The following is a 24,469-nucleotide window of genomic DNA, read 5'->3' as shown; positions in this document are numbered from 1 at the left end:
GAGAGAGAGAGAGAGACGAAGAAAGGAGGAAGAGGAGAGAGAAAGGTGGTTAAGATATTATGGTTGGAGGAATAAGGCAACTGGTTGAGCTCCATCAGCTCTCTGTACTGTTCCAAAGGCGCTTAGCTGGATGTTTGATACAGGTGGCCACCCTCTCCACTAGTTTGCCTCAATCATCCAATTTTCTTCTTTCATTTTTTTTACGAGTACATATAAGAATTCTTCCAAAATATGGACACTCCCCTCTTTTGTCTCCTGCCAAATGCCATGCTATTTTGTATTTTTAAAATCTTGGCCTGTTCCCATTTTTCACAATTTCTTGTTTGTATGATGGGAGTAAAATTTGACGGTGAAAATCGAACTTCAAATTATATTTATTCATTTGCTTTAGCAACAAATATATTATTTGTTTCCTTCCTAATTTCTTATACTATATTTTTAAAGATTTACTTTTACTGTGTATCATTTTATGGTATCATTAATGATTTACTTCATAATTTCTATAACTCAGTGTTATTCATATATAATCTTGCTCAATAAACAATTGCAATAACTACAATAACTGAAGTTGATATTTGAAAGGGGAAAAAATGGCCAAAAAAATGTTACCCCTGCTCTCATTTATAAATCATTTCTACAAGTTTGTTCACATTTTACAAGTCATTCTGTAAATCCTACGTACCTGTTAGTAGTTTTTCTCAATAATGCCCTTGGTACGGATATCATTGAGTAGTTATGGGGGTGAAGAATTAAGAATACCTATCTTTTTTCTTCTTAATTAAATTATTTAATTTTATTGTTTTAGCTACATTAGCTCTTGTAATTTTGCTTTATTAACATTAGTAGTCTTTGTGCACAGATTAACAATGTTAATAGAGCAATATTAAAAGTTTAATTAAGAGAAAAATACACTTAGCTACAAAATTAAAAATTGAGAAAAAATATAAATACCTCTAAAATGATTTTTCCTTTTTAATACAGTCAATTCTGACTAATTTTCTTGGTTTTTTTTATATATTAGTTAAATGGGATTTATGAATATGAGTAGAGTGAGTAAAAAGTTGTCCTTTTAGCACTTCTGCTCCCTCAATGACTTTACCTGGCTTTGCAGGCACTTTTAATTTGAAGATTGTGATGACTGAGCTGAGCATATTATTGTCATCCATCAGCTCCAAAGGAGAGGAAAACCCCAAATGATTATGGCGAGATCTCATAAAGTCAAATACTTTAAATGATACAAGCCCGGTGAGAAAGGTAATCACTTTAGATCAACTATGGTAAAGTGAAAATGCTCCAAGAGAGAGGATCAGAAGACGGCCTTCACTATATCTCAAAATTTTGAAAGGAAATTACATAAGCAACCCCCCACCACCAACACAGAAAAATGTGAACAACCACCACTAGTATGCATTTTAAAGTACTTTACAGTCCCCAATACATACACAACATAAACCCCAAAAGGTTGAAATCCCAGTGTTGATTTGTTACTTAATAAGTAAAGAGCACATCGTGGACCAGCTCTTGAGCCTCTAGGTCTCTGCAAAGTCAGAAATCATTAGATCGGCATAATACATATGGGACAAAGACATAATGAAATTATGCAAGCTTTGTAGAATCATACATGCACAAGGCTTACAAACAAGAAGGTGCATATGCGCACGAAAAATGGCTCAGGTCATATGTCGAAAACCAAATTCTGGAATGAGGACAAAATGGTGAGATAGTTATGCGCTAGAATTTGTAGGTGGGTCATCTTTATATCCCTTGGTGAGAAGATCGTAGTTGATAGACGCAAGCTGGGAGAGATTCTGAAAGCCAAATGGAGACATTAGCACATGATGAAGTTTTATCAAGGATAATTTAACTTGGCATAAATCATAAGCAATGAAATTTTGACATGCTAGAAAAGGAGAGGGAACAAATCTTGAGCTGTCCAATTCAAGATAAATAAAGGTTAGAGCAGCCATTTTACGAAGCCGTCACATGCTGTTTGTCATTCTGATGAAAAAGAATACAGGCATACCAGATAATGCATCATCCATATGATAGTTAATTCTACTTGTTTGTCGCAACAATAAATAAAATTAGAATATAAGAAAAGTGATGTGAGATACCTTAAAGGAGAAATTGCTGAAAGAGTAATTGACAGATAAGCCTGACTCAAACTCGGCGAAACCCCCACATTCATCCCCCTGCTTAAAGATGTTCCCAAAAGCAAGTCAGCACAAAATAAATGAATTCAACAGCAACATATTTAGGAATGCCCATAAATGCAGTACCAGTTCATCTTGACGATTGCTCACACAACTACTGCTGCCACTTAAACTGTCTGCATCACTAGAATCCTCAATATCACTTGCTGGATACACAAGGCCATCAGGAGTACTCCATGAATAGCGACTTGTGAAATAACTGGTATCTAGAGCACTCTCAGAGGCAGGGACAAATGCAGCCTGCAAAAATTAAGAGTCTTCTGATGCATCTACCAGGACATGAGTTGACATAAGGTGCTCGCTATACGAATTACATCCATGGCTCAGGGAAAATAGTTCTCACCTTCTGCCTGGCAAGTGTGTCCCAGTTTATATCCTTGAAGAAAACATGTTGCTTTACCTGAATCATTAAGCTTTTATTGCTCAGGCTTTGTAGCCGTGACAAAAAGCAGAAATGTCCGAAAAATGTAAACAAGCATCCATAAGGTAATATAAAAACTCTAGTATCACCTCTGATGCCCCTCCAGCTCCAAGTCTCTGACTAGGATCTTCAGTTAACAATCTGAAAATTGAACATCTTAAGTCATTAATCAAAGAAAAATCTATCTTTACTAATTATGTGACTGATCAATCAAGAAGAATGTCCTTAAAGCAAATTATGAAGCCCGTTGTCAGTGATGGGCTTTCCACATGGTATATAACACGAACCTTGAAATTCATGGAAAGACTTTTAGAGCAGAATTTCTAGCTAGCTCTAAACTAAAAGAAGTTATATTGAGTAAGGCAACAACTGTGATCAAGTTCCGCCATGTGACAGAAGTGGATTCACGAGGAATAATTATCATTGGCTTTCTTAAACATCAGAATGCATTGGAATTTCAAGCTTAGAAGTTCTCCCATACAGAATATGTCAGAAAAAGATTTGCATGATCAAGCAGCAGGAATTACGCAGATATTGTTGAAAAAAGAGACAAGTAACTAATATTCTGAAATTAGGGGGTGCCAAAGCAGCAAAAACAAAGACTTCCCAAGCCCTATAGGAAGAAGATTGAAGTAAGAACAGAACATATTCAATTACCGATCAATAAGGTCTTGTGCTTCAGAACTCATTTCTTCGGGAACATGGGGCCAAGGGATCTTGCGATTAAGAATGTTATCAAATATGGTCTACAATAGAAACAACCACATCTATCAGTGAGTGCTCAGCTAGCATTTTGGCGCTAATAGCAATAAGATAGTAAAGTGACTAAAGGATAGATAACAACAATCTTACGGAGGATCACAAGTCATCTTTCTCTCCTATAATCAGAAAATATTATACTAAATATCTATATTAAGAAGACATATATCCCTACCAAAAACAAAAGAAGACATATATTAGTTGCCCAAACCACAGATTTAGTGAATTTATTTGAAAATAACAGTTCAAGGTACTTAGAATATATGATTTATCGGAGATCTTGTTGCATTCTTTTTCCCAAGGAGCAACATGAAAGGATATTGATTAATTTGATACACTATGATGTTAATATAACACATGCCAAGAATATGTGTACCTAGATAGAGAAGCAGAAAGAAAATAAAGACAACAAACATTAATTTCGTTGCGGTAAGACATAAAGTTTCGGTCAGTAGGGCTCCCAGAGCTCACTAGGATACCTTTAAGCTCAAAAAGCGCTTACAAAGGAATTTACAAATTGCCCACCAACAAACATCAATTTTGAACTAGACGTAAAAGACCATTAACAGACATGTAGCATAACAAATTGGGGTAAAAACCTGAGGATGCTCTGCATTGAAAGGCGGAATTCCAACAAGCAGTTCAAATAAAATGATACCAACAGACCACCAATCCGCAGTATATCCTGCAAATTAGTACTAAAGGTTGTTATAGTCATGTTTGTAATCACAAGTACGCAAAGAAAAGTACATCACTAGCTTCACACCAATATATATATTTATATATATGAAGAAGCCACTAATTCCGTAAAGGCCAAGACAGCTCAAAATTAAATATTCTCACTTCCAAGCATTATTAAGAACTTAATTCTCAAAACCAGGAAAATCATTTCTACCCTAGTAACAGCATAAGATCAAACATTAAATTAAGACACAGAACAAAAAGAAAATTAAACCACCTCAAATACTAAAAAGGGGCTATACGAACCATGTCCAGTTCCCAAAAGTATCTCTGGTGCTAAATAATCAGGTGTACCCACAGCTGAACGTTTTTTCCTCCTTTCCCTTTGATGTTCTGATGTCGATAACTGAGGTTCATCCTCCCCAAGGAGGGATGTCCCACTCACTGCTGGGCCAGACAAATCATCGGTGCTATTGATGAGACCAACTTTTGAAAGCCCAAAGTCTGTTAGCTGCATGACCCATCAAAAAATGACCTCTCATCAAGTTGGGAGCACAAATGCCAAAGCGTGAAATTTTTCAATAGAACCTCAAGTTTGCATGAATGTTTAAAGCCAAAGGCCATCAATGGTAACACAAGGGAAAAATTTCTCATTTCTGTTAACTCATTCCACTTATAGAGATTGACTAAGTACATTCAAAGTTCACTAATCCTTTTTCCCCTAGTCTATATTGTAACACCAAGGATGGAAGAAAGCTTTCATGATAAACTTCTTCAAGAAAATATATATTCTGTTTTCTTTGGGCCAACTGCTAGATGGAAAGCAAATATATCACATTATAGTATTCTTATCACAAAAATGTGTGCCTTATTGTAAGCCTATGGAACATTTTGACCAAAGAGAAGACAGAGTAAACGATTACTAAATTGTCTGCCTCTTAGAGGTGGTGCTACAACAGAATTTAGATATCTTAAACTGTCAAGATCATCCATTCTATAGTACTCAACAGGGGAACTTGGCATGATACCCATGCCACGTTGGGTCCTATCACTTAAACAAGAATGAAAAATCATAAAACTATTTTGCCAATAACGCAGGACTAATTGCAACAGTTCCAAGAGATAAAGAATCAAAGCATATCCTGTGATTACCTTAATGTGACCATCATGCGCAATCAACAAATTGTCAGGCTTCAAGTCACGATGAACTATACGCAGTGAATGCAAATATTCTAGTGCAAGCACCTACCATTAGAAAGAAAATTAAGCTTCAGAGGATAAGAAATAATATTGTTTTTCCATATTACCCATCACAAACAAAGGGAGGAGGGAGGAAGGGAGGGAGAACTGTGATTAATTACCACTTCTGCAATATATACACGAGCAACTTCCTCATCTAGGCAACCTAAATTCCTCAATAATGAATACAGATCCCCTCCATTAAGATACTCCATGACAAGGTACAGATTCTCACTACATGTAAAAGAATAGAAGAAACGAACCTGATACAGTTCATCCCAACGTTAGAAGGCAATTACCATTTCTGAAAGCAATATTAATTAATAAGCAAGCTAGACTTACCACAAAAGGATTGCGCACTGTGATTAAGATGTCACGTTCAGCTAATATACTTTCCACAGCATTCTTACGGATCATGTCTGCCTTCCTGAGAACCTGTTACAAGATAGCACAACGTGGTAAGACCAAACCATTAAGCTTAAACCAGGAAATATAAATAATTTCAAAACACAGCACGATTAAATGTGTTTCGCCAAATAAGAAATCAAAAAATAAAAACATTAAAGTCTTCATAAGTTCCTAGGCAATTATTTTCATCTTTCTAGATTAAGCCTTCCCATGTTTCTTTATGTTTATCAGAAATAAAGCAATTGCATTCAACATAGGAGAAATAAAGTTACCTACTGCTGAATTATGTGGTCTTTGAACAAAGCTTACAAGCTGTATTGTTGTTGTACTTATTGATCTTATAATCATGAAATCAGCGACTCTGAGAACCTATATCTTGTGAGTCTGTGTGTGCTCATCTGTGTTTCGCTGGACTAAATGTTTATAGTAAAATCCATTGACAAACAAAATAAAACTTCACAAGGGATAAGAGGAATAACATATATATAGTACCTTTATAGCAAAAAGATCCCCTGTTGTTCTCTTTTTAGCCAAGAAAACCCGTCCAAATGCCCCACGACTGATAGGTTTCATAATCTCAAAGTCATCAATAGTGGTACGGTCCTTTGAAGGGTGGATTGGACTTGTTCTCAGGCTACGAACCATATCATCTTCCAAAGGCACATCTTCTTCAATTACAGTGCTAGCTATGTCAATCTTCTCATCTTCAACCATCTCAGTAAGCTGCAAATACTTCTCCCTAGCAAACAGACAAAAAGAATTTTCACCAGAAGGTTGCATAAAACATATATGTTCACGAGTTAGAATACTGCAAGAAATACTATAGAAAAAAAAAAACCCAATAAAAATCTAACTAGGAATAGTAAAAAGAGATGTTGAGCAGATAAAAAACACAGAAATTGTTATATCAGTATAGACTATGGCATGAAGTTTCAGAACAAGGTCAATTTGTTACATGATGTGGTTGGGACTATATCATTTGGCACTTGATATCCAGTATCCATAATAAAAGTTACCCTAAATTTGATTCATTGAGAATCCATTACTGATTGTCCTAGTTTTTACTTTAGAGTAAGAATACTTCCTTTATGACAGAAATGTATGCTAGAAATTGTAGCACCAAAGTACCAACCGTATCAGCTTCTCAATACAAGTTCCAAAGGTCTCCACTGTGAGTGCATCAAATTTTCTCCTCTCTACAACAACCCTCAAATCATCAAGATAAGATAATAAATATGAGATTGAGCGATCATCATCCAGAGGTGTATTTGCTACACATCGTGCTATATCGGCAAGTTCATTCATCTACAATATGCCAAAAGGAAAAACAAAACGGAGCTTCACGCCATCAATAACAGACTTACACAGGAACTCATAGTTGAGTGCACTGGAATATCACACAAAGTTCTTTAAAGTGCATTCCAACAATTAGTACGGTAGTAAAATGGTGGCCCAGAAATTAAATTCCAAATGTAACAAAACTTTGCTAAGTCAAACTGTCAATGCACTAATTTGCATAAAAATTAATCAACATAGACATTTATAATGCATCTTAAGTGGATACTATTGTTCCTTAAGAGCATGCCCATAGAGCCTACTTAATCCCTCACTAGTCCCCTTTTCCCCAAGTTTATTTTTAAAATGCACTTAATTCGCCCCTTGGATTCTTCTCCTTCCTACTTCATCTTCAAGAAATCAGTAAATGCTCAAGAAAAGTAAGTTTAAACTCCATCTCCCCCAGTTTTAAAAGACATTTTTTGTTCCGCGAACACGATTAGAACTCATGTCATCCACAAAATTCTATAATGGAAGGATTTCTTGGAAAGAAATTGTTCAAGAACTCCTAGTCTTAGTCAGACAAGAAGTCACAAATCAACCAAATTAAAAAAAAAAAAAATTTCTGTGAAACAAAAAGGAAAATCTAAATTGCAGCAAAAGCTTGAATGTAATATTTGTCCAACATCGATATTTGTAAATGGGGAAGAATTTACCGTTTTGCAAATATGGGACATGCGTCTAATATATTAAAAGATCAGAACTTGCGTTAAAACTTAAAAGTAGTTTGTCAAACAACGCGCGTACTGTGTATAGTTAGAGATTAGTACACTCATTAGGTTGCTCATAACCGAACATAATAAGAGAACACATGGAGAAGAATGAATTATAGAATAAAAGGAAAACATGACTTGAATGTGAAAAACCACAATTTAGACAAAAAGACAAACTGAAAAAAACAGGCCGAAATAGACACACCTGTGGAATATCATCTTGTTCAGAATAAGCACCCCTCCCTGCCAAGAGCAAGTCAATATGACTCATCTTTGGTGTCAGTAAAGGTGACCTAGGAGTCATGCTCCCAGCAGATGATGCTGTCATTCCTTGGTCAGACTTCGGACCAAAACGAGTTTTACATGATATAAGAGGTAAGGCCTTTAGGTCATCCATAAAAGCCGAATTATCAGCTTCCGGGAAACAATCCAGCATATCCTCTGATCCTCTGCGAGACCAATCACTGAGTTTTGGCGAGATATCAGATTCTTCAGTTATGCTTGAATTTGATACTTTTGCAACATCAGGACTTCCAACTGCTTGTTGGATATCCTTCTGTGTGCATAATTCTATCATCTTCTCTAGTGTATCAGCAACTCGGATAAGACGCTCATTGACACTTAGACCCTTCTGATCGCATCTATCAGCAATAGCACAAATCCTTGAATGATCTTCCACATTGACAGTAGGGACTTGCTCCTCACATATACGACAGATTATAGAACTCTCCTCACTAATATTCTGCTGATCTCCCCAGTAGCCCCAAGAAACTTTTTGTTGGTTCTTAAGAGTATGTTCCTGGGAGTCATTGACAGGAATATGCTCTGACAGCTTGGCAGCAGATAGATCTACATCAGAATTTGATCTCCTATTTGAAATTTTTGAAGATTCAACTCTCCCATTGGTTTGGCCCTTCATCTGAGCTGCTTCCTTTGAACTTTTTGCTGGTGGAGATGGGAATTTCTTCCAAGAAGCCATCCGATCCCTACCTGAAGGAGACTCTAAGTGTTTTGAGCTATCATCATCAACAGGAAGTGAAAGCCTCTCAGGCTTTACATCTTTTTTCCAATCTAATATACGCTGCTCCTGACTATAAAATTTTTTGGCCAAGGGATTTGAGACTTTTGCGGTACTGGAACTTTTTGCATCCCTTCCCAAGCCAGGAGGAATACGTTTTTCAGCAGAATGCAAGACCCGAGATTGTCGAAGATTAAAAACATGTTCATCCTCAGCCAAACCACTTTCTTTGTGAAATTGCAATAATCTAGTACACCTCGTGAGAATGAAAAGCATACGGGTGTGAAGCTGCTTAAGCATCCCAGGAGGAAGTTCTTGACGTCGATCGTCCAAATCCTGAACTATGCCTTCACACTGAAGCCAAAACTCCCCAGGTGTAGTCATAGCACACCTCCTAGCCAAAACCAGTAAGTCCTCTATTGTCTCTTGCCACTCAGGATGAGAATCTGCATTTTTTTCAAGAACTCCAACGAGGTATGCCGCAAAAATAGCAAGTTCAGAGTTCACTTCTTCCTTTTCTTTATCAAATTTTGCCCGAATAGCAACCAAGACTCCCTGCATTAAAGAATAAAGGATTAACCAAAAAACACTATGCTTCCCAAAATACGAAGCACAACCTTCAACTAGCATGAAATGGAGACTCAATTACCTCCAAGTTATTTAACCCTCGAGGCTTCCAAAATGGATAGGGTCGGACACCTTTGGAATTCAACTCATGGGAAAAGCTCTTAATGTCACCAGGAAACCTCTTTCTGGGAGCACTTGTGACCCGTAATATAGCTTGGAAACGAGGAGATTCGGATTCTTTGGGGTTTTCAAAATCATATGAAGTCTAAATTTAAAAAAGAAAAAAGAAGAAAAAAAGAAGCACACATATTGAGCCATAATAATGGAACTTATAGGACATATCATCTAAAGCAGCCAAAAATAAGATGGACCAAGTAAATAATATGCATACGATTTATGTACCTCTGGAGTGCAAACATCGGCACTACTTATGGCTCCAGACTGAGATGGTGATGAATCCCGTCTACCTGTTTAAAAGTGATAAACAAAAAGCAACCTTTAGAGAAATTAAAGCATTCTTTACCAGTCACTGCAGTAAAAGAAATAGACAGCACCGCTCTTTAAATTAGACCATAGGTAATCCTGAGAAAATAAGAGTTATGATAAAATTTACATGTCAGCCACCCCAAAACTCCACCTTTGGACCAAAGCCTGAAAGCAGTAAAAAAAGCTTACAGGTTGCACAGGCATAAACACTCAGTTAACTGCAGGAATCAACAATCGATGATTGAAATAGCTCAATAAAGACAGATGCAGGGAAATGAAAATTGGATATATGGCTCTACACCCAGCCACTTGCATTGTATAAGCTGCAAACAGTACATTTGAAAAGGTTTTCGTAGGGCTGAAGTGTCCTTCCAAGACATATCTGTATGGCAGCAACTAGCCAAACCATTCGGTCTTGACAAGATTCACTTTAAAAATCAAGTCAAAACCTACTTTGTGACGCCTTCTCAAGTATTTCCATGATTGGGAATTTCACCATGGCAATACTACTTTAATTGCAAGTAACAATATACTTCATAAGGAAGATGATGAGTTAAGCCAAAACTGAATAAGAATGGGCTTGTCAACACCATACCTCATATGTTGTAAACAGTGCAATCCATACACAAGATTCACGTCTAATTGTATATTATAAGGGTGAAGAAGAATATTCTAGTAATGCTTGATGCTGGATGTTTTACTCACATGAAACCCCTCTCCTATTTACTTGTCAATTTGAATGTAAGAGTCCTATATTTATGTTTCATGCATACACCAGCAATAAACCTTAGGTATTTTTAGCATTATCTATACTTTCAAAGACAAACAGATAAGAAACTCCAGTCCCAATTTGTTTACACATCGTGAAAAAATGTACCCACTCAAGGACATTACTATTTTCACCGCTGTTCGCTACTATCAAGTGAAGTTGTCCCGAAGACTAACAGAAGTGCATATTAGCATGAAACAAACATAAAAGGTACCAATTTGAAGTGTGAGAAATGTATTAAAAAACCAAGCGGCCTTCACTTAATAACTTCCAAATTGAAATGTTCAGCAAAAGCAAGAGGGCGAATAACTGCCACAGGACAAGATGCAAACCTGCTGCGGAAGATGATTCCCCGTTCTGTAGCCGCGACCGCGCCGATACCTTAGGGCTTTGGTCCCAGAACGGAGCACTCCAAGTCGAAGTATTATCTGAATTAACGCCATTATCAATCCAAGTTCCGCTGCCTGAACTCTTCACTCTGTTCTGATTCACCAACTCCTTCTTTCCTTCATTTGCTGACCCTGAGCTACTACCACCAGGTCTAGAAAGGTTACTTGCACCAAGCGTGGGCCCCTTATCATTTCTAAACCCCAAAAAACTCTCCTGTGGCAACGGTCCTGATCTCGTCTTTATCCTGTTCAACCCAAGGGAGGATGCTAAAATTGGAGAAACCGAAGCCGATGGAGATTCTTTTCCGTCAACCGCCGTCGCCTTCTTTGACTTAGACTCCGAACTGGAATCCAATTCCGCCCCGGAGCTTGGCCTCATCGAAGTCAGACGAGACTCCACCCGAGTTTGACTCTCCTTGTCCATGGCATCCTTCTTGATCCCGTCCTTTACTTGCAATTTGCGACGCACGGCGGCGACACCACGCCCTCTGCCACCGCTGACAGCGCCGCTGCTGGTACTAGCGATCTGGGCTTCTTTGGCAGTTGATTTCACCTTCTTCTTCTCGGATCTGCTAGGTGAATTGGAGCCAAGTGATCGGGGGCTATTATTGGAGGACCCATCAGGGCTTGAAGAGTCGGATTTCTTGGAGGAGAAAAACCTTCCCTTGAAGACCATGGCGAGGGGCGTGATCGAGAAACACGCAGAAGAAGCTCACGAAATGGGTGCGGCCCTAACATAGGTGCGGGGCTACGGAGAGCGACATTGAAGATGAAAGTGAACCTGAAAATTGCGCCGGGACAAAGACTGTGTGAACTGAGAGAGAGCGAGAGAGAGAATCGGAAAAATGTCTGCTTTCAAAGTTCTGTATCGGGGACTCCAACAAACGGAAAAACATGAATGACTTCGAGAAAATGAGAGGACAATTTTATAACGGGGTTGAAAGTGGAAATAATATTGAACCTTCTGTGGAGGTTTTATTATTATAATGCAGACCTACCACACAAATATTTATTTCATTTTAAAGAGTCTTCCTTCTTGTAAAAACATTAGATATCGTTCCGTGGAATGTGGATTATTAACAGATTTTGATTTGAACGCTATAAGTGCCATCAATTAGCATTTATGAACAATATTTAGGACTAAGAATAATTCATCAACAATACATGTGACTATATAAATTTCATAGATATGGGAATAGTAGTATAATAAATACGTTACTAAAAATGTGAACAACCTTCCATGATGTCATGAAATATTAATAATTATTAATATTTATAATACCAATATCAATAATCAATATATACATAGTTCTTTTCTTACCAGAATAATATATGCTGATTGTTACTTAAAGTAGAAGCTATATTTTCATTTACAGAAATGTTTGAATGAAAACCAAACTATAATTTTAACAGTTATTTTAAAAGTGATTTTACAGTATTCGAAATAAATACATAGAGGAGTATATCTCGATTTAGAAAAAAGTATTTTTAAAAAAACACTTTTAATGATATCCAAACACTTCCTAAAATAAGAATCACGATAAGAAATTTTTTCTTAGTTATTTTGATTATAATTAAAATTAAAATATCTCTTTTAATTAGGAATTAAATAATACTAAAATTGTAAATGAATTATAATAGTCTATAATTATATAACTACTTTATTACCCACTAATAAGGGGTAGATTTTGGTTGGTATATCAATCTAGAGTTTTACCACAACACGCCGTGTCCCCCATCGCGTTTCATATTTTATGGATCAATATTGCATATAAGTTGGATCTTCTGTACCATCTTTTATTGTATCATGTAGTCATATCCTTTCTCGTGTCACTTTTTTCCTTCTCTAAATGTGGATTAATTTTGTCTAATTGCTCCTTTGTAAGACAGCTTAAATTTAGCATATAACATAAAAAATGCTGAGATATTTATATGTATATATTTAATCATCATATCAGCAAGTTTACAGAAAAAGGAAGGCATAAAAGCCAAAATGAACGTTGTGACAGAAGAAAAAGGAGATAGTGACACAAGCTTGAATTTAATTACTTCCTCTCATTCTTAGAATAAAATCTCAAGACCAAATAGAAGAAGAACCTGTAAAGAACACCCCAAGCGAGAAGGATGCCTATATCAAACCAAATCTTCTCTATCTGAATATCCATGGTGGCCAAAACATCTTCTCCGATCAAGCTTCCGATCGGGCAGTTTGACCTATCATGTCCTTCACTCGTCTTCAAATCTCCCAACGGCCCAGGAGATAAATCCGATAAGCTCCCAGTGTAGCAACGTTCATTCTTAAACTCATTAGTCAACAATGCTTCAAATGGATACTTTATCGCAGAAATATAATGAAGCCATTTCCAGTACATGGGAATCTGAGTTCTCTTGAGGAAGAAGCCACAGGTGAGGAAGAACAAAGCCGTCGTAGCTATCACCACTGCATAACCTGTAATATAACTGGGAACAAGGGCACTAACAAGCATAACGTAGGCATTGGTTGTGATCAGAGAAGCATAAAGAACCAACCAAAAATAAAGAAGACTGCTTTTCAGGTGAAGCATGAATTTGGTTATGAGAGCGAAAGTGAGGCCTTGGACTGCGAAAAATGGGAGATAGACAATAAGTGAAGAGATCACATACGAAGAAGCTCGATAAGCATTGTGGGAGGTTTCTCTTATGAAGATGAATCTCTCGAGGATGAACGACGGGACGGCGTCGTTGGAGGAGAAGAAGACGAGGCAAACTGAGAAAATGTAGAAGTTGAGAATCCTGTTAATGTCTTTGAAAGTGGGGTGGCTTAGGTTTTTGAAGATGGTGGAGAGGACGAGAGCCATTACAGTTAGAACAATCTCACGAGAAAGGAACAGTTCTGGAGTTCGAATCACGTTCAGAGCAGTTCGCCATGAAAGCACTGCAACCTCACGAAGCCATGGATTAGCGTACTTTGGTCCAACGTTTGGCTCATCAAGCACTTCAATGTCAAATTCCTCGTAGGAACTTACGTACGAGTCCAAGGCCATGGACTGACTAACCATAGATGGTGCTTTGGCATGATGATGAAAAGGCTCCTCGTATGATATCGAGTACTGGTTTAAAACAGTGCTTCTTGGTCCGGACATCGGAGTTCTCGCAGGTGTCGTCCAACCCGGTGTTCTCGCCGGAGTCCAAGATGGACGACGAGGGGTTCCTACCACACCATGGTAAAGCCAGACAGAAAAATCTTTAGCAGAGAAATCCTTATAAAACTGAGAAGCCAAACGAGGATAGACACCACTAATCATGGTATTAGCCGTAGGGGCATGAACACTTCTCCTTTCAAGAGAGTTATCAAAATCCTCATCATCATCGTCGTCTTCATCAAGATCACCATGGATGTTATAACTAAACTGTGCAGAATCTGCAGGCTGTGTTGTTCCAGCTTTGAAGCCCTGGCTTTTCAGGCTAATCATGTGCTTTGATGCTGGTGCATTATTGCTCTTTTTATAAATTTTTCTTGGTGTTTTGACAACTGGCATCTTGGCTGTTTGATCAGGTTTCAGGCCTTCACGATTGTACAGAACAAGTGGGTCGAGTCCCACGTTAGATTCATCAAATTCTTTGATCACATCTAAAAGATACTCTAAGCTGTTCTCTCCATCAGGTACTGGTCTTCCAAACCCAGAAAGATGAGCTGCAAGTGCACTTGGCTTTCCCATATATACCAATCTTCCCCTGTCACACACAAATATTGCTCATTCAAGTAACAATTTCTAAGCTAAACGACACTTGAAGAGATTCAACTTTAATGTTTTACCTTGCGAGGATGGTGAGTCGATCAAGGAGCATTTGAATTCTGTAGGAAGGCTGATGAATGGTCATGAGGACGATGCTGCCAGCTCGAGCAATGTCCTTAACCTTTTCGACGACACTAAAAGCACTAGTGGAATCAAGACCTGAGGTTGGTTCATCAAGAAACAGAAGTGATGGCTTATGGATTATGTCTATGCCAATGGATACCCTCCGTCGTTCTCCTCCTGACACTCCCCTCTTCCCCTCATCACCAATATATGTATGTGTTGTACTCTGCATAATCATTCAAAAACAATATATATATATATAGAAGCACTCAGTTTTTTCAACAAATTTAGCGACTTGTTCGAGATTCTGAATGTTAAATATTTGTATCGCATTAAACAACTGGCTTCTAAGTGTGATCATATAAGGTGGTGCTGGTGTTTGTGTCAGTGCTAATACTTCTTCTGGTGTGGGAAATTATGAAAGATGTGTAAATGGAATTGATTCCCTCTCTCTTTCTTGACATATACATCCTAGAGGAAAAGATCTTTGATTTCAGGGAAATACTGAAAAATATCAAATTGCCCCCAATGAACAGTTACGATGCATGGCCGTTTTCCTTTTTCAAACAAGTACTTTTATATGACATATCAGTTAAACCAGTATTATGCCACTTCTATTATTCCATCATTTAAACAAGTACTTTTTACATCCTCTTAAGTATCTTTCCATGCACCAAAGCTCACTTATGTGTCAGACTCTTTCAAACCTTACAAAACTATATATAACTAGAACTAACATCGCCAAATTTACAGAGAAGCTAATATTTGTACAGATCACTAGATCGCGGATTTGCTCATTACATTGACACCAAGTTTGCAAACGCATGTGAACCTCCTGAGGATTGTAGAAATTTACTTGGTTTGGGTTTGTGTTATGGACACTATGGCCCAGCTACGGGCCTTCTTAGTCCTTCTACTGGCTAATGCCTTTATTCCAGAAAAAAAATTAAAGAGAAAACATCAGATAGAGGATGCTTGCACTTTTTACTTTGGACGGAGGATACTTAAGAGAGTTTTAATATATACCTGCAAGCCAAGCTGATCAAGGAGCTCATAAACCCTCTTCTTCTTTTCCTCTCTGGAAATAGAAGGAGGAAGCCTGACCTCAGCTGCGAACATAAATGTCTCAAAAACAGTCAACATAGGAAACAGCTGATCATCTTGCATTACATAAGACGACACCATCTTCATGTAACTTGTTGTCACCTGACATGATCATCAACAACATCAACAAAACCTCGCATCTTCATCATTAATATATGAGCTAATTAATTAGTCAAATTAATTAGATATATATATTTAAAATATGTTTACTTACTGGTTTTCCGTCAATTCTGACAGATCCTTCCAAGCTTCCTTGTGCAATTCGACCAGCTAAAGCATCAAGAAACGTGGACTTACCTGCACCACTAGGCCCCATGATGGCCATGACTTCACCTCTCATGGCTTGCCCAGATATATCATGAAGAAGATAAGCCTCTTTCTTCACCCAAGTTCCATCTTTCTTCACCTTCTTCACCACACTATACGACAGATTATTGAACTCCAGGCCATGCCCAGGAATAGACTTCTGGGGTCTCAGTTGATTCTTCGTCGTCGTCTCAACCTTGTTCAAATCCAATAAACTCTCTAAGCTCTTGTTTTTTCCTGCTCTATCCAGCCTCACCATTATTGCAGAGATCGATATAATTTCTCACTGCTACTTCTCACACCAACTCATGCACTTCTCTTTTTCTTCTATATGGGGGCCTTAATTTTTTTGGTTCCCAAAGTGGGGTTCTGTTGTTAATTATATATTATTAAGTATATGTGAAAGGCATAAGTGGAAGAGGCAGAAGGTCAAGTGCGGACAAAAGGAATAAAGGTTACGTTGAAGGAGAAATAATTAGGGTTTGGAGAGGTTGAGGAAGACAATAAGAACAGATCAAACAATCCGTCGGACAACTATTATAAGAGGACAAAACCTTTGGGTTCGCCGTTAGGTTTGCTTTGGTGGTACCGATGATGAGTCTTACAGTTTTGTTTATATCTCCAGCACTGTGACAACTTGCATTTGACCTACCATGTCCGGATCTTCAAAAATTTATGATCCCATGATTCCGGACTGCCATAACTTTACCTAATTATATCGTAAACATGCATTTGAATGTTTTCGCTAAAACTGTCAAAAGTAAGATAGAGGTGCATGCATCTGACTTGGAATAAAGAGCGTAGTTCAACCAATTCAAATCCTCTGCAATATTGCATAAATAAAATAAAATTTACATTCAAAAAAAGATATAAATGCATAATACTTTTATGTCGTTTCTTTGTGTGTGAGAGAGAGAGAGAAACTAAGAGGGTATTTAGGTAAGAACAAAACTATAGTTTCAGAAATACTTTTTCGATATACGAAATAAATATGTGGAGGAATTTATCTCGATTTGCGAAAAAATGGGTTAGCCAAATACCTCTAAGATTTTGGACTGGCGTATGTGTGTAAAGGGAACCCATGATGTTAATTCTTTCGAAGTTAATTGTTTTATCACTGAATACTAAGGTTGATTATCTCGTACAATGCTTTAATTCTTTTCCATGCATGCACGAACGTTCAAGTGGTCAGTATAATCAAACGTCACTTCATCAAAAGATGAACTGTTGTAATGTATATTGAGGGGGAAAACAAATCGATAATTTGCACAATAAGACAAAACAATACCCATCCCTTTTCAAAAAAATAAAAGAGCACGATAAAGGTGACAAACTGCAAGATTAAGATGTAAGAATAAGGGAGGGCCGGAAAAAAGTAAAGTGAAGAATCTACTATAAACCTTTCAATTAAAAACTAAGCTTCTGCGTAGTTAAAAAATAATATATTTATTTTAGGAGACACTTTTATTAGGGAAAGGAAAAGATATTACAATCATGTATTTTACTTCAGTTTATGGTAGTCAAGTAAAAGATACAAGTTTTACCAAAGAGTAGTTGAAGCATGGTTGATGAAAATGCCCTTGTCAAAGAGTGAGTGATTAATTTATACAAAGATGTAAGAGTTAGCTAGCAAGGGCCATTGAAAAGCATAATCCCACATTATTGGTGATATAATTACATATATAACTACCTGGCAAAAAAAAATACAAAACTCTAAGCTGTATATTAAAATTCTGTGTGTGTGTGAGAGAGAGAGACAATTATATGAACATTAAAATTAAAGACGGCCGGCGGTCATTGAGATCAACTCATAACCGATATTTACTTGGATCTTTCTCCCTGTCTTTTTCTGAACTCTCTTGTGTGCGTGTGGTGCAGCTATAATACATGAGAAACCTGAGAAACGCATTCATATTGTGAAGCAGCATTACGATATACAACCTCCGGTCCTAATTATAAGAACTAGTTGACTAATTTGAAAAGATTAAAAAAAAGTTAAGTTAGTTATTTGTAGCAAATAGGTGTTGTCTTTTCTAAATATCTTTACTAATCAAGTGTATTAGTTAGAACTACTATTGTTAAAAAGACTACATCGAAAAAAATGCATAAATATAAGAGACAAAATGGATTAAGATCTTATATTTAGGATCAAAATAAAAGTCAAACAAGATCTTATATTAAGAACCAGAGGTAGTATATGGTTCTCATCAACAACATTGTGGTGTTAACTGTAATATCCTAAATTAATTTTTAGGATTTATATAAAAAATAATAATAATATTTTATTATAAAAAAGTTTTCAAAAAAAAATAATTGAAAAATAATATAATATAATATAATAATAATATTTTATTATAATATTATTAAAAAAAAAAAGGAAGAAAGAATGTCAAACTTTCCACCGAATTCGGTGGAAAGTTTGAGGAAGGGGGATAGGGGTTGGGGGTTGGGTTTGAAATCCCCCTCCCCCAATAAATGTGTGGGGGTGTTAAATAACCCCCACAATTCTTTTCCCTCACAGGTGCCAGAAGAAGAGAGAGAGAGAGAGAGCTGAAGATTGTGTGAGAGAGAGGAGCATACCGGTGAAGGAGAGGACAAGCTTTGCAGATATTTTAGGTACATAAAATTACTTCTTTTTATCAAAATTTCTTTATAAATATTTTCTGTATATTTTAAGTTTCCTATTTACATTATTACTGTAGTTATTAGAGAAAATTTTGAGACTTATATATGATCTAAGTATTGAGTTTTGACAAAAGATGACTATAGAAATTTAGAAGTGAATGAGTTGGTAATTTTAATCGGTTAGATTTGTTCATTTGTTGGTTTTTAGTATTTAAATTAGTTTTTCTAGATGAAAAATCTGTTATATATGATTTATATTATATTTTTACCGATTAAATTCAAGTTAAGTAATTTATTTGGGTTGGTTGACATATTATTAAGATTTTAATCAGTTTAGTTTTATTTATTGGGTGACTGGAGGTTTTAAAATAATTATTACAGCTACAAAGTTTATTATTTATGGAAATATATATATATATATATATATGTATATGGTAGTTATACCATTGAAGTTTTCATTAGATTATTTATTTATGAATATTTGAAGTATTATTGAATTTTTGAGAGTTTGATTTGAGTTTAAACTGAAAATGAGATTTTTAGAATTTAGAATATAGTAATTTTATATTTGGAAATTGTGAAAAATTCTTTTTATCAAGGTAAATAATTTGGAGGTGGTAAATAAGTAATTTGGGTTGTTAGAAATTTTAAGTTGTTTCTAAAATACTTAATAATTTTTGAGCTATGAGAGTTGTGGGAATTTAGAGTAAAAATTTAATTAAATTAGAAATTTAACTATATATATAAGCTTAATTAATTAGCTTATATTAATTTGTGGTTATATTAATGGTGTAGATTGATTATTGGATTGTTGGTTTGAGCACGGGGTTGACTTTGTAGTAATTCTTTTTATAGCCTTGGTGAAAGGTAACCACTTTCCACTTGTTATGTATGCTTGTATGATGTTTGTGAGTGATTTCGAATTATACGAGATTCTTGAATTGCCATTGAATTATTATTTGAGCAATAAAAGGCATCATTGTTGAAATTGCCTTGAGATACTTTATGTTATTGAAAAATAGTATGAAATTATGAATTTATAAATTTGTCATGTGGAGCAAGAATTTATTAAGAAATGGTTTGAGGACTGATGTTGATTATTGAAATTTTGAAATCTCAATTTTGGTAAATGTGAAAGTTATTATGTTATTGGTAAATGATTATTCTCATGAGGATAAATACGAGAGGGGACGGTGAACGTTGATTTGTAGGAGACATGTTATAGGGAGAATAAGGGGGTGAATATTTGTACATATTATAGAGGTAATAAGGTGGGAGGACGCCAGATGTACACTGGTTGATCCTTTGGCCCTACCATGTGTTGTAGGGCGTATGACACCCCGCTAGTGGACTAGAGGGGGAACCCATGGTCCGATCTTGTGCTCTGTGGATTTTGGCCTATTCACATCACTTGATCGGTGAGCTTATTATGTTGAACTACCAGTCACATGGGATAGTACTAGCCCATGGGTTCAGTCAGAGGAAATAAGGTGTGAGGAAATAAGGTGGAATTGAGAGTGAGATATTGTATTTTGATATGTATATATATATATATATAATCATATGACAATTGTGAATGTTATGATTTTAATAAATGTTCCATTTGACACCTCTCAAGCACTTACTTGTATGCCTGATGAGTAGGATTGTTGGTTACTGAGGCTTTTGTCTCACCCCGTGGTTTAACATTTTCAGATAATAGCTCTAGGGCTGGTCCGTCAGGGAAGGCAGTGAAGGCTTAACTATCAAGTTTATCTTGTATAGCCTCCTTTTTGTCATGTGATGAGTATTGTATATTGCCACATCTAACTCTTTTTGCATACTCTGCTTTATTTGAGACTTTTGGTCTTAGTTACTTTTGTTACTGGGTTGCTTGGGTCTGTAAGCTGTGAACCCACAATGACTTTGAAAGTAGTTGATTACTGTTGGTTTGGACAAATTTTATTCAGAAAATATCATGTTATGGGCTTAGAGATGATTTGTGACGTTCTGGGCTTTGTAAAGCCCAAGATCCGGTTATTGTGAAATATTATTAATTATGGTTTTTATACAACTTGCTTAGTAAAACTCTTATAATCATGATAGACATTTTGAATAACTAGTTCAAGTCTTTTCTATCATGGTTAATATTTTTGGCGAATCAAGATTTCTTTTTATAACCATGGTAGCTTTTTCAAATATTATACTAAGATTCTTTTCTACCATGGTTAGTACTATTTAATTTGGAATTTAAAAAGGTGAGTAATAGGTTAGAGATAACCGATGTTAACATCCGTAGGAAAGGAGAAGAACATTAAAACGAGGTATTGGGATGGTTCAAACCAATCGTAGCATCATTCTGACAATTGATTCTATGGTTTGATTGAGCCGCGCCAATATCACGTCTCTAATATGTATACTACTAATTTTATTTTGTAGTATATTATATATTATTTAATTTATATTGTTATTGCCGCTGCTGCTATTTTAATTTCTTTCTTTATGTACATGCATAATTAACATAGAGACTCTCCATAAAATAAGTCATGTATCATTAATGTATCTTGTTAAAATGAGAAGAGCATACATTTATATATGGGCACGAGCTCTCAAAAAAGAAAGAGGGCTGGTTCCATGGATTCCCTGCATCAATCTGTCCTTCCAAACTTTGATCCATGGTTGAATATACTGATGTCTTTCAATTATTCACCGAACACTTGAAGATATTTTTTGTAGCAGATGACGAGGATGCCTACATCAGAAAGTAAGTATTTCTTCTTGTTCTCCATCCCTTGGCATCTCAAATTAGTGGACTTTTAAAAATAAACATTACACGTCCTAAATATAAAATAGTATAAATTACATTAAAAACTAGCTACTCTTGTATTTAGTACCAGAGGTTGTGTGTATATGAGATGTTGTTTTCTGGTCAGAGAAGCTGATCTAATTTCTGATTAACTTTATTATATTCACTTTTTTCTTGTTTGGAATGTTTTGCTCCTTCCAAACAAAGGACAGTCAATTGCTTCCTATTTATAAGATCCTACCCAATTAATCCTTAATTAAACACATCCAATCCGACAGAAAAAATTATTAAAATACAAATATGATAAGCCACTTTTTTAATTTTAATTTCTTAACTCAAAATGACGCTACTTTAGACACAATATAATAAGGAGAAAAAGTGTAAAATCCAATCCGGTCAAGTTGTTGGAAACTCTTTACTAAACCAGCTGAGAAACTAGATCATCAAATCTCATCCAAATTAAATTTTGATACCATGATAAAAACTACATATAGTATAATTCAATGTATACCATGTTTATGGCCAACCTAGCCATTACAAATTTGACGATGAAAAGATCTTAATTAATAATTAAAAAAAAGGAAATTAAAAAATAAATTGATTGGTTCAAGTTAAGTGATTGCCTCTCAAATAAAAATAGAAAGTTGTTTGAAAGGATGGATCATATATAACCAACCCAGCTTGTACAATAGCCTCCAGGGAAGTCATATTCATTCATTCAATCCCTGTGTTTTCTTTTCCTTCTCTTCCCTCTCCAATACGATCATATTCATTTTCATAATTAATTATCTTCTTCTTCTTCTTCTCTTTGATTTAATTGTATAAGAACGACATAACCATGGAATATTATTCCAAGTCCAACGTTATTCTTTCAATGTTGTTCCTCATTTTCTCTCGGTTTCTTCATGAGGGATTCTCGCAGCAACTTCTGAACCCAAGGTTGTCGATAGGTAACATGCAGTGCGTGGAGAAGCTGGCTCCTTGTGAGCCGTACATCAAGAAGCCGGGGACGGCATCGGGGACCCCACCCGAGACGTGCTGTCAGCCGTTGAAGGACATGATCGCCGGCGATGTTGAGTGTCTGTGTAACGTGTTTAACAGCCCGGAGATGCTTCAGTCCATAAACGCTACCAAGGATGATGCCTTGAAACTTCCCAAGGCCTGTGGTTTAGATGCAGATGTTTCCAAATGCAACAACGGTACGGAATTAATGACAATTTTAATTAATTTCTACATATAGTGATCAATCATTGTGTTTCAGCCAGAGATTCATTTGATTTTGATGTGTTAAAAATTAATAAAATGAGATATGATATGACTTTATTTTCCACTGATTTTGAAATTCTAATTTCTTTAAGTTACAAAAAAAGCTGAGGTAATTCTAATTTGTAAGGATAATTCTTTCTTTCCTCTCAATACTGCTTATGGATAATTCTAGTTTGTAGTTTAAAGATGATATTACTTTATTTTACACTAATTTTGTTACTTCTTGTTTCATTGCAGGTGCAAGTTCACCAACCAATTCATCCAACAGTAAGTTTAATTTTTTCTTCATCGATCATATATAACAAGTCCCACTATCTCATGCCTAGCTATGGAAAAACAAATCCTTGAACATCTGCACAACTGAACAACTAAGCCTATGCATTTAGATTATTCAAAAAATTTTAGTTTTCCGTTAAGATGCTAGTAGAATCCTCAGATAAGCGAGCATCTATCCCGTCTCAAAATTCTAGACTTAGTCTCTTTGCTAAACATATATTACACTCGTTATATCGATTAGAGGTCTGAGGCTAATTCTAATAATTCTGCAAACTAATGGCATGATATATAGCTTTTTTGGAAATGAAAAATTACATGTTCAGTTTTATTTTATAAATTTAGGCCGTTAGTATCTGCTCTTCTAAATTCATAAAAGAAGTCCAAGGTTGATGGGGCCCATCCCATCTCATGAATCCCTCTAATCATTAGTCTTTGCAACAAATAGAGACTAAAATTAAATTTTGATGTCTCGCATTTTGAATAATTCAATCCGTTGGCTTGATCTAATGACTAAAAGGGAAATTAAACTTTATTAGAATGACTTGGATCATATAGATCTTTATTCATACACCACCATATTCCCCCACCGTCTAATTAAGCTAGTCTCCGATGGCTAACAATTCTCATTTTATTAACACACGTGACATTGGAACATTCCCATTGTAAAAACCTGTTATTATGCAAGGCGACACAATTTCATTAGAATATAACGAAACCTATTTGTATATATATAGGTCTAATTGTGTGTGTGTGTGTGTGTGTGTCTTTTCTTGTTGACACAAAAAATGTTGTAACGAGTTCTTTATTCGATATACTTCAGGTGGTGCAAACCAAACTGCAGCAGCAGACGCATCAAAGTCAACGAGTTCAACCACAATGATTATTACACCCAGTGGACTTGTTTTGACGTTTGCTTCAGTTTTTTCTGCATACTGGATTTAGACGTACAAGTTCCTTGAGATTAATTGATTAATCAATCTAGTTTAAATATTTAAATGAATTCTCTACATTAATTAACACAATAATCATATATCAATATATGTGATTATTATCAATTCATCTCTCTGCTGACACCAATTTTCTCTTCTCCTTTGATCTCTTCGTGAATGCATTATGTATAATCTACAATTACTTAATGAATGATGCAGAGAATCCAGATCGGAGCTATATATATATATTCCTTCGGTCCTAAATATAAGACCCTTATATAGTGTATATAAGGGTCTTACATTTAGGATTGGAAGAGTACTTGGAAGGTGATTAAGGAAGG

General features: G+C 35.9%; 3 protein-coding genes across 5 annotated transcripts; 1 reads left to right on the top strand and 2 right to left on the bottom strand.

The window, feature by feature from the left end:
* Positions 1 to 1,248: 1,248 nt before the first annotated feature.
* LOC114751424 (probable serine/threonine protein kinase IREH1) lies at positions 1,249 to 11,839 on the bottom strand. 3 transcript variants are annotated; one of them, XM_028940099.1, is made up of 18 exons: positions 10,942 to 11,839; positions 9,757 to 9,821; positions 9,437 to 9,619; positions 7,975 to 9,342; positions 6,854 to 7,026; positions 6,214 to 6,460; positions 5,656 to 5,748; positions 5,436 to 5,576; positions 5,227 to 5,319; positions 4,381 to 4,585; positions 3,993 to 4,078; positions 3,292 to 3,380; positions 2,724 to 2,775; positions 2,557 to 2,613; positions 2,280 to 2,453; positions 2,115 to 2,195; positions 1,622 to 1,808; positions 1,249 to 1,537 (listed from the first exon to the last, which is right to left on the bottom strand). In XM_028940099.1, exons 1-17 carry the CDS (start codon positions 11,672 to 11,674, stop codon positions 1,725 to 1,727), a joined length of 3,924 nt encoding a protein of 1,307 aa, XP_028795932.1. In that variant the 5' UTR covers positions 11,675 to 11,839; the 3' UTR covers positions 1,249 to 1,537; positions 1,622 to 1,724. The 3 variants fall into 3 exon arrangements, with proteins under 3 accessions (XP_028795932.1, XP_028795933.1, XP_028795934.1); XM_028940100.1 differs by having other exon boundaries at positions 2,115 to 2,192; XM_028940101.1 differs by lacking the exons at positions 1,249 to 1,537; positions 1,622 to 1,808; positions 2,115 to 2,195; ... (1 more) ...; positions 2,557 to 2,613; positions 2,724 to 2,775 and having other exon boundaries at positions 3,298 to 3,380; positions 3,993 to 4,091.
* Positions 11,840 to 13,043: 1,204 nt separating this feature from the next.
* Positions 13,044 to 16,506, bottom strand: LOC114751425 (ABC transporter G family member 17-like). Its single transcript, XM_028940102.1, has 4 exons — positions 16,156 to 16,506; positions 15,864 to 16,043; positions 14,795 to 15,063; positions 13,044 to 14,712 (listed from the first exon to the last, which is right to left on the bottom strand). The coding sequence occupies exons 1-4, from the start codon at positions 16,504 to 16,506 to the stop codon at positions 13,044 to 13,046; spliced, it is 2,469 nt and encodes an 822-aa protein (XP_028795935.1).
* Positions 16,507 to 22,495: 5,989 nt separating this feature from the next.
* On the top strand, positions 22,496 to 24,141 carry LOC114751430 (lipid transfer-like protein VAS). Its single transcript, XM_028940105.1, has 3 exons — positions 22,496 to 22,856; positions 23,161 to 23,190; positions 24,020 to 24,141. Exons 1-3 carry the CDS (start codon positions 22,496 to 22,498, stop codon positions 24,139 to 24,141), a joined length of 513 nt encoding a protein of 170 aa, XP_028795938.1.
* The last annotated feature ends 328 nt before the right edge of the window (positions 24,142 to 24,469 follow it).

Source organism: Neltuma alba, unplaced genomic scaffold, assembly GCF_004799145.2.
Source record: "Neltuma alba isolate B1F8T4 unplaced genomic scaffold, ASM479914v2 tig00006916_pilon, whole genome shotgun sequence".
Taxonomy (NCBI): domain Eukaryota; kingdom Viridiplantae; phylum Streptophyta; class Magnoliopsida; order Fabales; family Fabaceae; genus Neltuma; species Neltuma alba.
The sequence above is the reverse complement of the archived record's forward strand: the minus strand, read 5'-3'. Positions and strand labels throughout refer to the sequence as shown.

Bases quoted from the DNA above. Each gene is read 5' to 3' on its own strand.
- LOC114751424 (XM_028940099.1), bottom strand. From the start codon at position 11,674: ATGGTCTTCAAGGGAAGGTTTTTCTCCTCCAAGAAATCCGACTCTTCA. The intron at 9,620-9,756 runs GTACATAAATCG...TTTTAAATTTAG, and splicing joins CCGATGTTTGCACTCCAGAG to ACTTCATATGATTTTGAAAA. The intron at 2,196-2,279 runs GTACTGCATTTA...AACATCTTTAAG, and splicing joins GCAATCGTCAAGATGAACTG to CAGGGGGATGAATGTGGGGG.
- LOC114751425 (XM_028940102.1), bottom strand. From the start codon at position 16,506: ATGGTGAGGCTGGATAGAGCAGGAAAAAACAAGAGCTTAGAGAGTTTA. The intron at 16,044-16,155 runs GTAAGTAAACAT...TGATCATGTCAG, and splicing joins TCAGAATTGACGGAAAACCA to GTGACAACAAGTTACATGAA. The intron at 14,713-14,794 runs GTAAAACATTAA...TGTGTGTGACAG, and splicing joins CGACTCACCATCCTCGCAAG to GGGAAGATTGGTATATATGG.
- LOC114751430 (XM_028940105.1), top strand. From the start codon at position 22,496: ATGGAATATTATTCCAAGTCCAACGTTATTCTTTCAATGTTGTTCCTC. The intron at 22,857-23,160 runs GTACGGAATTAA...GTTTCATTGCAG, and splicing joins TGTTTCCAAATGCAACAACG to GTGCAAGTTCACCAACCAAT. The intron at 23,191-24,019 runs GTAAGTTTAATT...GATATACTTCAG, and splicing joins ACCAACCAATTCATCCAACA to GTGGTGCAAACCAAACTGCA.